The 11,145-nt window shown below is 32.9% G+C and overlaps 4 protein-coding genes across 4 annotated transcripts; 1 reads left to right on the top strand and 3 right to left on the bottom strand.

Moving 5' to 3' along the window:
• The first annotated feature begins 241 nt into the window (after nucleotides 1–241).
• Nucleotides 242–2,806, top strand: LOC139900172 (uncharacterized). Its single transcript, XM_071882967.1, has 2 exons — nucleotides 242–1,616; nucleotides 1,995–2,806. The coding sequence occupies exons 1-2, from the start codon at nucleotides 242–244 to the stop codon at nucleotides 2,804–2,806; spliced, it is 2,187 nt and encodes a 728-aa protein (XP_071739068.1).
• Nucleotides 2,807–5,086: 2,280 nt separating this feature from the next.
• On the bottom strand, nucleotides 5,087–7,651 carry LOC139900171 (uncharacterized). Its single transcript, XM_071882966.1, has one exon. The coding sequence runs from the start codon at nucleotides 7,649–7,651 to the stop codon at nucleotides 5,087–5,089; it is 2,565 nt and encodes an 854-aa protein (XP_071739067.1).
• Nucleotides 7,652–9,059: 1,408 nt separating this feature from the next.
• On the bottom strand, nucleotides 9,060–9,524 carry LOC139900170 (uncharacterized). The gene has a single exon (XM_071882965.1). The coding sequence runs from the start codon at nucleotides 9,522–9,524 to the stop codon at nucleotides 9,060–9,062; it is 465 nt and encodes a 154-aa protein (XP_071739066.1).
• Nucleotides 9,525–9,590: 66 nt separating this feature from the next.
• LOC139900169 (uncharacterized) lies at nucleotides 9,591–10,538 on the bottom strand. The gene is made up of 2 exons (XM_071882964.1): nucleotides 9,944–10,538; nucleotides 9,591–9,850 (listed from the first exon to the last, which is right to left on the bottom strand). Exons 1-2 carry the CDS (start codon nucleotides 10,536–10,538, stop codon nucleotides 9,591–9,593), a joined length of 855 nt encoding a protein of 284 aa, XP_071739065.1.
• Nucleotides 10,539–11,145: the final 607 nt, after the last annotated feature.

The following is an 11,145-nucleotide window of genomic DNA, read 5'->3' as shown; positions in this document are numbered from 1 at the left end:
CTTTCCACTCTTTGCCTCTTGTTTATATTTATATTTATTTATATACTTATTACGAATATATGATATAATTTTGATTGGAATTATTAATTTTAATATATAGTAATTGATTGATTATATTCTGTTCAAATATTATATTTCTTATAGTTGTCTACTTAGCATTCTTTAATTGTTTAATTTGTCTATTTATTTTTTTTAGATTGTTTATTTGTTTATATAAATTTTGTTAAGAAATTAAACAAGTATGCCTCCTCGAATACAACCATCCGGTGCCCAAAATAGAAAAAGAAAAAAACAACAACAAGAACTTACTCAATCTTTACAAGGATCTTTGCATAAATATTTTGTTAGACATGAAAGTAATGATAATGAGAATATAGTTGAAGAAAACAATGTTGAAGAACACAATGTTCAAGCAAATAATGTTGGTGAAAATGGTGTTGAAGAGGATAATGTTGTCGAAAATAATGTTAATGAAAACAAAAATGAATACAATAATATGTTCGGAGATAATGCAAATCAAAATTATGTTGAAGAAAATAATGAAAGTGTTGGAAAGTCTTGTGATATTGGAGTTAATTTTAATATTTTCGATGTGAGAGTTTGGGATGGTTTAAGTTCAAACATGAAAGATTTGCTTGTAACTAAATGGCCAGTTAGAGAAACTAATTTTGATTACCCAAAAGATAAAGCAAATAGACACTTCTCTGATATCCATTATGAATGTAAGTTACCAAATAGTGATATTGTTGATAGAAAATGGTTAGTTTATTCGAAAGAGCTCGATAAAGTATTTTGTTTTTGTTGTAAGTTATTTAAAACTGCTATAACTAGAAGTCAATTAGGAAGTACAGGATTAAATGATTGGAGACATCTTGGTAAAAGTTTAAATGACCATGAAAATAGTTCCGAACATATGATTAATTTAAGAACATGGTCTGAGTTGCGGTTGAGGTTAGATATGAATGAAACAATTGATAAAGAGTTACAAGAACTTATTAAAAAAGATACCGAACATTGGAAACAAGTTTTAGTTAGAATAATTGCTACTGTTAAATGTCTAGCTCAATATAATTTGCCATTTCGTGGTACAAATGAAAAGTTGTATGAAAATAGTAATGGAAACTTTTTAGGAATACTTCAAATGATTGCCGAGTTTGATCCTGTAATGAAACAACATTTTCGTAGAATTGAAAACAAAGAAACACGTTATCATTATCTTGATCATAAAATTCAAAATGAGTTAATTGAAATGTTAGCATCCGAGGTAAAAAGTGCAATAATAAAGAAAATTAAAGAAGCAAAATATTTTTCAGTAATTCTCGATTGCACTCCTGATGTAAGTCACAAAGAACAAATGACTTTAATCATAAGAAGTGTTGATGTGTCTAGCTCACCTATAAAAGTAGAAGAGTTTTTTATAGAGTTTTTAGTCGTAGAAGATACATCAGGTTTAGGTCTTTTCAATGCACTACAAGAAGTTTTGAAATCCCTAGATTTAGATATTAAATGTGTAAGAGGACAAGGCTACGATAATGGATCTAACATGAAGGGAAAACATCTTGGTGTACAAAAAAGATTACTTGATATAAATCCTAGAGCTTTCTATATGCCATGTGGTTGTCATTGTCTAAATTTAGTATTATATGATATGGCGAACTCTTGTCATAAAGCGAAGACTTTTTTCGGAACTTGTCAAACAATATATAACGTGTTTTCTAGTTCTACAAAACGGTGGAGTGTTTTACTTAATTATATTGATGATTTGACTTTAAAATCGTTGTCTGCTACTCGTTGGGAAAGTCATGTAGAAAGTGTAAAAGCTATAATAACTCAAATTCCTTAAATAAAAGAAGCTTTGATACAATTAGCTGAAGTAAGTGAAGATGGAAAAGTGTGTAGAGATGCAAAATCATTGATAGATGGTGAATTTTCAAGTTTTGAATTTATATTAAGTTTGGTTATTTGGTATGATATTTTATTTAAAATTAATTTAGTTAGTAAAAAGTTACAATCGAAAGATATGCTTCTTGATGTTACTATTAAAAGTTTGGATGGATTAGTTAATTTTCTTGAGAATTATAGGAATACTGGGCTTGATAGAGCTATTATTGAAGCAAAAAAAATTGCGGAAACCATTGATGTTGAACCTGAATTTCCCGTTAAACGTGCTTCTTGTAGGAAAAAACAATTTGATGAGATTCCAAATACCGAAAGAGAACAACAATCCGCTAAAGAAAAATTTAAAACTGATTACTTTCTTGTTTTAGTTGATATGGCTCTTTCACAAATAAAGACTAGATTTGAACAAATGAAACATTTTGAATCTATATTTGGTTTCATGTTTGATGCATCAAAGTTACATAATTTAGATCATGACCTCTTGAATAAATGTTGCTTGAATCTTGAAGTTGCTTTGACATATAATAAAGATTCTGATATTGATGGAAATGACTTGTTCAGGGAGTTGGAATATTTGCAGAGCATGTTGCCAAATGTAGCTTATGAGGGAGAAACACCGTGGACATCCATTCAAATAATGGAGTTTGCAAAGAAGATCGATATGTTTCCAAATGTGTTACTTACATACAAGATTTTGCTAACTATACCAGTCACTGTTGCATCTGCGGAACGAAGTTTTTCAAAATTGAAGTTATTGAAGAATTATTTACGAAGTACAATGACTCAAGAACGGTTAAATGGGTTAGCAATTTTAAGTATTGAAAGCGGGTTTTTATCTAATATTGATTATGACAAAATAATTGAAGATTTTGCATCAAAATATGCACGTAGACATCATTTTAGGTGATTCGTATGTTGTAACTTGAATTTCTTGTTTATTTGTAAAATTGTATTGTGATTATTAAATAAAAATCGGCGTAGGGATGAGCCGCCTAGATTGACTAGGTTCCAAACCCTTAAAAAATTGTGGTGTGCTATTTAAATTTTTTATAGGGGGCATATTTTCGACCATCTCGCACTGGGCATCCAAATTCTCAGGCCCGGCCCCGTACGTACCATTTTATGAGGTTAGGAGTTTCTTGCTAATTTTGTGCTAATAATAAAAGGCTTTTGGATTGCAAGGCTCTTTTGCTTTACATGATCATATTTTTTGTTTGGTTATATTGGGTAAGGTCACAAATCATATTTAATGATTTTTCTTGCTTGTTCATTTGTTAAGATGTTACACTAAGGATCAAAACATATAAGTATTGTAAAATGCATATGGGAGGTAAGGGGTAATATAGTAGATTCAGAAAGTCTGTCATGGAAATTGTGATTTTAAATGTACCTTATGGCTTATGTACAATATTATGATATGAAAATGAAATTAATCGTACGATTTATGACATTCGTATCTGTGTGGTTCACGTTATCAATTTTGCAATTAACTGGCAAACGACTCGTTTTTTCTTTGTCACTTATTATCCAAAATTATGAAAACTCTTTATTCTTTTACTGTTCCAAAGATATTTTACCACTCCGTATTTATATTTTGTACCTAGTATGTGAGTATGTGACTGAACTGTCTACATGTACCAAAGGCTGGTGGATCTTTAATGCATTTATAGAATTATAGAATCTCTTTTCCCACTTTTTCACACTAGTTGGGAAATTTCCCTTCTACAAATTAATTTAATAATTTTTTTTTTCTTTTTGTAAATGCGTTACGACTCCAGGGTCAAAAGTAAAAGTAAAAGTAAAGTATGAGGTCGATTGCAACACGGCGTGTTCGAGTCATTTTTCACCTAGAATGTCACGAGCAAGCCGTTAATGCAACGTCTCGAGCTTCAAAACTTCAGGCGTGTATGCTCTTGACACATGGAGAACATAGGCATGCTCGACTAATCAAGCTTCATAAACTCGTTTAAATTTTAATTAATTATTATTTTTAATATTTTTTTATTCTTCCACTCAACTTTCAATTATATTTTGACACATCATTCAACACACCACTTAAAACGCTACTCCATTACTTTTCATTTTATCAAAACGTCTGTCACGTCAACATCAACCACCCATAACCTACCCGCCAACATGCCTAAAATTGTCATTACCACTGCAATAGGCCTGATAATGGATCACCGAGGGTGTAAAGAGACGGTTCAGTTGGAGATAATGGCGTTGATTGTTGTTGACTTTTACCGGTACTCCACAAATGTTGATGAAAGGAGAAGATGCTATCTATCATTTGTCTTGTGTTGTGTGAAGAATAGAATCCTCCACGTTCTACTCTTCTTTATATAAGAAGGAATGAGCCAAGTCGATTCAGGGTAGTCCTCTAAAAAGAGACCATTAAGAGCAGCCAAGTAATAAATAGATTGCCAATACAAATTAAATAGTATGGAGGTCAATCGAAGATATCCATTAACATAGCACATTAAGAATGTCACATGAGTATTAACGGCCCATAATAATAGGCACGTCATCACACACCTTAACTTAATTAATGAGCTAGTTTTTGCTATCAAACTTATCAAATAACGACTTTAGTTTATTTACATCTTGACCCTTATATATAGTTTATATAAAGATAATCATCCTATTCACAATATTCAAACATAAATCTCATTCATTACCAGTTTTGTAGGTTGCTATTTTATTTTATTTTCGAAAAGCAAACTTAATATTATAATAATCACGATGCAGTAAGGGAAGAAACTCCTTCTACATAATACAGATTAGCACACGACAGTTACATCAATTGAAATCAACTCGATGACAACTAGAACACATACATCCTATCCTATAATTATATATACATGGGTATGTAGTTTCAGAATATTTTTAACGCGTTACATTGTTGTGTTATTTTATACGTTCAGAGCCACATGGTGATACCTGATGGAAATAACAATAGAAGTAGGAACAAAAGCAAGGTAGGGGGCAGGGCCGGGCCTGAGAATTTGGATGCCCAGTGCGAGATGGTCGAAAATATGCCCCTATAAAAAATTTAAATAGCACACCACAATTTTTTAAGGGTTTGGAACCTAGTCAATCTAGGCGGCTCATCCCTACGCCGATTTTTATTTAATAATCACAATACAATTTTACAAATAAACAAGAAATTCAAGTTACAACATACGAATCACCTAAAATGATGTCTACGTGCATATTTTGATGCAAAATCTTCAATTATTTTGTCATAATCAATATTAGATAAAAACCCGCTTTCAATACTTAAAATTGCTAACCCATTTAACCGTTCTTGAGTCATTGTACTTCGTAAATAATTCTTCAATAACTTCAATTTTGAAAAACTCCGTTCCGCAGATGCAACAGTGACTGGTATAGTTAGCAAAATCTTGTATGCAAGTAACACATTTGGAAACATATCGATCTTCTTTGCAAACTCCATTATTTGAATGGATGTCCACGGTCTTTCTCCCTCATAAGCTACATTTGGCAACATGCTCTGCAAATATTCTAACTCCCTGAACAAGTCATTTCCATCAATATCAGAATCTTTATTATATGTCAAAGCAACTTCAAGATTCAAGCAACATTTATTCAAGAGGTCATGATCTAAATTATGTAACTTTGATGCATCAAACATGAAACCAAATATAGATTCAAAATGTTTCATTTGTTCAAATCTAGTCTTTATTTGTGAAAGAGCCATATCAACTAAAACAAGAAAGTAATCAGTTTTAAATTTTTCTTTAGCGGATTGTTGTTCTCTTTCGGTATTTGGAATCTCATCAAATTGTTTTTTCCTACAAGAAGCACGTTTAACGGGAAATTCAGGTTCAACATCAATGGTTTCCGCAATTTTTTTTGCTTCAATAATAGCTCTATCAAGCCCAGTATTCCTATAATTCTCAAGAAAATTAACTAATCCATCCAAACTTTTAATAGCAACATCAAGAAGCATATCTTTCGATTGTAACTTTTTACTAACTAAATTAATTTTAAATAAAATATCATACCAAATAACCAAACTTAATATAAATTCAAAACTTGAAAATTCACCATCTATCAATGATTTTGCATCTCTACACACTTTTCCATCTTCACTTACTTCAGCTAATTGTATCAAAGCTTCTTTTATTTGAGGAATTTGAGTTATTATAGCTTTTACACTTTCTACATGACTTTCCCAACGAGTAGCAGACAACGATTTTAAAGTCAAATCATCAATATAATTAAGTAAAACACTCCACCGTTTTGTAGAACTAGAAAACACGTTATATATTGTTTGACAAGTTCCGAAAAAAGTCTTCGCTTTATGACAAGAGTTCGCCATATCACATAATACTAAATTTAGACAATGACAACCACATGGCATATAGAAAGCTCTAGGATTTATATCAAGTAATCTTTTTTGTACACCAAGATGTTTTCCCTTCATGTTAGATCCATTATCGTAGCCTTGTCCTCTTACACATTTAATATCTAAATCTAGGGATTTCAAAACTTCTTGTAGTGCATTGAAAAGACCTAAACCTGATGTATCTTCTACGACTAAAAACTCTATAAAAAACTCTTCTACTTTTATAGGTGAGCTAGACACATCAACACTTCTTATGATTAAAGTCATTTGTTCTTTGTGACTTACATCAGGAGTGCAATCGAGAATTACTGAAAAATATTTTGTTTCTTTAATTTTCTTTATTATTGCACTTTTTACCTCGGATGCTAACATTTCAATTAACTCATTTTGAATTTTATGATCAAGATAATGATAACGTGTTTCTTTGTTTTCAATTCTACGAAAATGTTGTTTCATTACAGGATCAAACTCGGCAATCATTTGAAGTATTCCTAAAAAGTTTCCATTACTATTTTCATACAACTTTTCATTTGTACCACGAAACGGCAAATTATATTGAGCTAGACATTTATCAGTAGCAATTATTCTAACTAAAACTTGTTTCCAATGTTCGGTATCTTTTTTAATAAGTTCTTGTAACTCTTTATCAATTGTTTCATTCATATCTAACCTCAACCGCAACTCAGACCATGTTCTTAAATTAATCATATGTTCGGAACTATTTTCATGGTCATTTAAACTTTTACCAAGATGTCTCCAATCATTTAATCCTGTACTTCCTAATTGACTTCTAGTTATAGCAGTTTTAAATAACTTACAACAAAAACAAAATACTTTATCGAGCTCTTTCGAATAAACTAACCATTTTCTATCAACAATATCACTATTTGGTAACTTACATTCATAATGGATATCAGAGAAGTGTCTATTTGCTTTATCTTTTGGGTAATCAAAATTAGTTTCTCTAACTGGCCATTTAGTTACAAGCAAATCTTTCATGTTTGAACTTAAACCATCCCAAACTCTCACATCGAAAATATTAAAATTAACTCCAATATCACAAGACTTTCCAACACTTTCATTATTTTCTTCAACATAATTTTGATTTGCATTATCTCCGAACATATTATTGTATTCATTTTTGTTTTCATTAACATTATTTTCGACAACATTATCCTCTTCAACACCATTTTCACCAACATTATTTGCTTGAACATTGTGTTCTTCAACATTGTTTTCTTCAACTATATTCTCATTATCATTACTTTCATGTCTAACAAAATATTTATGCAAAGATCCTTGTAAAGATTGAGTAAGTTCTTGTTGTTGTTTTTTTCTTTTTCTATTTTGGGCACCGGATGGTTGTATTCGAGGAGGCATACTTGTTTAATTTCTTAACAAAATTTATATAAACAAATAAACAATCTAAAAAAAATAAATAGACAAATTAAACAATTAAAGAATGCTAAGTAGACAACTATAAGAAATATAATATTTGAACAGAATATAATCAATCAATTACTATATATTAAAATTAATAATTCCAATCAAAATTATATCATATATTCGTAATAAGTATATAAATAAATATAAATATAAACAAGAGGCAAAGAGTGGAAAGATAACACCTTGGTTTGTCTTTTAGATGAGTGATTCACTGATTGCAACAGTAGGTGACGTACTTTTGTTGACTAACAAAAAAGTAGAAGACTTCTAATTACTTGTTGCATACCAACTATCACTTTATATAATTATATATCTATATCTATCGTCTTCTGCTCTAGTTCTCTTCACTCTTCTTCAATTTCTTATATTTCTTTCTTCAAATCTGAAATCTCTATAACAGCACACACACAAAACAGAGTGAAAATAAGGTTTTTTTAATTGTTATTGAGCTCTGATTGTGTATTGATTCAGGTATTCAATGATTCTTGAAGATGAGCAGATGGGATGTTGGGTGGGCAGTTGACGACAATAAAGAAAATAACCCCAACAACTACTTTGATCGATATTTGGGGAACCGATGCGTTACTAACGTTAGAAACGTTTGGATGCCCGATGGTTGCTGTAAAAGGGGTTTTTTTTCTAGATCCATGTATATATTATGGGCTTGTTTTTTTATGGGAGCTAGAATTATGGGCCAAATTGAGTATAGTATAGATGAAATTGGACTTCTTAATTGCTGCCCCTTAAATTCTGCTGCCCTGTGCCGTTGCCCGCCCCGCACGGCATCAGGCCCGGCCCTGGTAGGGGGAAGGCTGAATTATCCACATCAATGGAAACCGGCCTTGAAGAGTATTTTAGAAGATGAGAAGTGACAAATTCGCATCATCGATCAATTGATCAATTGTCCTACTATTATTGTGTAATCTGCAACTTGTGTAATTTACATTTTCTTGTTTCATAGTTTGAAAGTATGAGTAGAACAAAGTTGCATGCATGTAATTGTAAGTGGTGCATTGAACAGTGCTTGAATTGGGTTAAAGCTTTTGAGACATTAAGGCCTAGTTTAGTTCACGGATTTTTTTTTTCTTTTGAAAAGCCAAGAGTATGCATTAAAAACAAACAAAGAGTATGTACAAGATATTGCCAGCCGAGTTAAAAGGCTAAGCTGACAGCTACAAGCGAAGCATATACAAGTATAGATACACTAATTATTATACGAATACAACGAGAACAAAAGACTTTAACCAATCCCCGCTCTTCTTAAATTTAAGTCGCCATAAAAACTCGGGTTCACTAGCCATTGATGCCACTCGATAGATAACTTTTTCTCTCTCTTACAAATCTATTCGAAACTCTTTACTTGAATCTCACTAAGAATCTCCAAAGCTATTTTACATTTGTTTTGAAAGACTTTGAGGTTCCGGTTTCTCCAAATTAAATAGCCACTAACCCATTTAACAGCTTGCCATATTTTGTGTCCATCATTCGATCTATGGTTGCCTTGTTCTAAGTTGAAAATAGACTGAGTGTTTGTATCATTCGAATTAGCAGAGACACCCCACCAAAGACGAACACGATCCCAAACATCCTTGGCCAAATTGCACTCTATGATAGCATGGGAGACAGTTTCCAGAGACTCGTCACATACCGGACAGCGTACCGAGTCGAGGTCGATACCACGTTTATCAAGCTCGAGACGCACCGGGATCCGATTCCTAACTGATCTCCACGTGAAGATCCCAAAAGTTCGCGGATGAAAGCTGTTACGATCAGTCACATAAGCACCAACAGTCGATTCATTAAGCATGTGTAAATCAAGCAAGTTAGAAAGTGTTTTAGTCTTGAAAATTCCATCACGTTTCAGCCGCCATTTTCACTCATCTAATTCATTATTGGAAAATCCATTCGTGGGTAACTCAGCAAGTAAATTATCGAGTTCTTCCTTGTTTCTACCTGTTAAGTCACGCATCCACCACTTAAAGTCCCAGCTCGTACCATTCCAAGAAATGCGATCACAGATTCTGCACTCCTTGTCTGATTCAAGCCTGAATATTCTAGGAAATTTTTCTTTGAAGCTATAAGGTCCATTCCAACATTCTGACCAGAGCAATGTGTTTGTGCCTTTGCCAATTACTTTTTACAAAGAAAGCCTTAAATCGATATTGAATTTTGAGCCTCAATCCCTATTTTAACAATCGAACTCCACAAAAGAACCACGCACGTTACATGAACTAATAAATGAAATCCCCAACCCACCATCCCGCCCATATATACTCTTGATGACTTTTACCCAAAGTGAATCAGTTTCGGTTAAAAACTTCCACCACCACTTGCTAAGCAAAGCCCAATTCTTTGCCCTGAGAGACCCGATGTTAAGCCCGTCCAACTCATACGATTTTAAGATATCAACCCATTTGGCCCAGTGTAGTTTAGACTTATTACTTGACCCGCCCCAAAAAAACTTACAACGTAATTGTTCGAGCAACTTGAGGATGCACACCGGAGCACGAAAGATCGAGAAGAAGTACAAGGGAAAACTTGTGACAACCGATTTGATAAGCGTCAACATCCCCCCAAATGACAAAGTTTTAGCTTTCCAATCCGAGAAACGCTTTTGAAATTTTTCTACAATAGAGAGCCAATCAGATTCACAATTCATTTTTGATCCAACGGTAAGACCTAAATATTTTAGTGGAAGTTTTCCTTCGGCACAACCAATACACCTTGCCATCGATCTCAAAGCCTCGGGTGTTATTCCAATACCACAAAGACAGCTTTTGGAAACATTTATTTTCAGGCCTGAGAGCTCTTCGAAATGCATGAGGATTTTCAAAACATCTAGAATGTTTCGCCTCTTCTATTTACCTACAAAAATGGTATCATCTGCATATTGCAAATGAGTAAGCGTGACACTATCTTTACCAATTTCTATCCCCTCAAAAAACCAGCATCAGTAGCTTTCTTGACAAGCACATTTAGACCTTCACCAGCAAGTATAAAGAGAAAAGGTGATAACGGATCACCTTGCCTATCTCCCTTTTCGAGGTTGAATTCCTTTGTGGGCAAGCCATTCATGAGAATAGAAAATGAAGCTGAACATAAACACGACTTAATCCATTTAATCCATCTAGGACCAAAGCCCATGAGACGCATCGTATCCATTAAGAATTTCCAATTAAGCGAATCGAAGGCTTTAGAGAAATCAGCTTTAAACATAAAGCAATTAGATTTACGCCTTTTCAAGTCATCGATAGCCTCGTTAAGAACTAATACCCCATCCAAAATTGACTTGCCACTTAAATAAGCCGTTTGTTCCTCACCAATCAAATTAGGAATAACTTTGCGTAGATGATTGGCCAAAGTTTTCGCAATGATTTTGTAATATCCTCCAATTAGACTTATTGGCCGATAATCACTTAACTCCACCG

The sequence above is a fragment of the Rutidosis leptorrhynchoides genome, chromosome 3 (genome assembly GCF_046630445.1).
Source record: "Rutidosis leptorrhynchoides isolate AG116_Rl617_1_P2 chromosome 3, CSIRO_AGI_Rlap_v1, whole genome shotgun sequence".
NCBI lineage: Eukaryota > Viridiplantae > Streptophyta > Magnoliopsida > Asterales > Asteraceae > Rutidosis > Rutidosis leptorrhynchoides.
This window is presented reverse-complemented; position numbering and strand designations above follow the sequence as displayed.

Coding starts and splice junctions, on each gene's coding strand:
- LOC139900172 (XM_071882967.1), top strand. CDS start 242: ATGCCTCCTCGAATACAACCATCCGGTGCCCAAAATAGAAAAAGAAAA. Junction 1,617..1,994: donor AGCTTTCTATATGCCATGTG/GTTGTCATTGTC, acceptor AAATTAATTTAG/TTAGTAAAAAGTTACAATCG.
- LOC139900171 (XM_071882966.1), bottom strand. CDS start 7,651: ATGCCTCCTCGAATACAACCATCCGGTGCCCAAAATAGAAAAAGAAAA.
- LOC139900170 (XM_071882965.1), bottom strand. CDS start 9,524: ATGCTTAATGAATCGACTGTTGGTGCTTATGTGACTGATCGTAACAGC.
- LOC139900169 (XM_071882964.1), bottom strand. CDS start 10,538: ATGCATTTCGAAGAGCTCTCAGGCCTGAAAATAAATGTTTCCAAAAGC. Junction 9,851..9,943: donor GATTTCATTTATTAGTTCAT/GTAACGTGCGTG, acceptor CTTTGTAAAAAG/TAATTGGCAAAGGCACAAAC.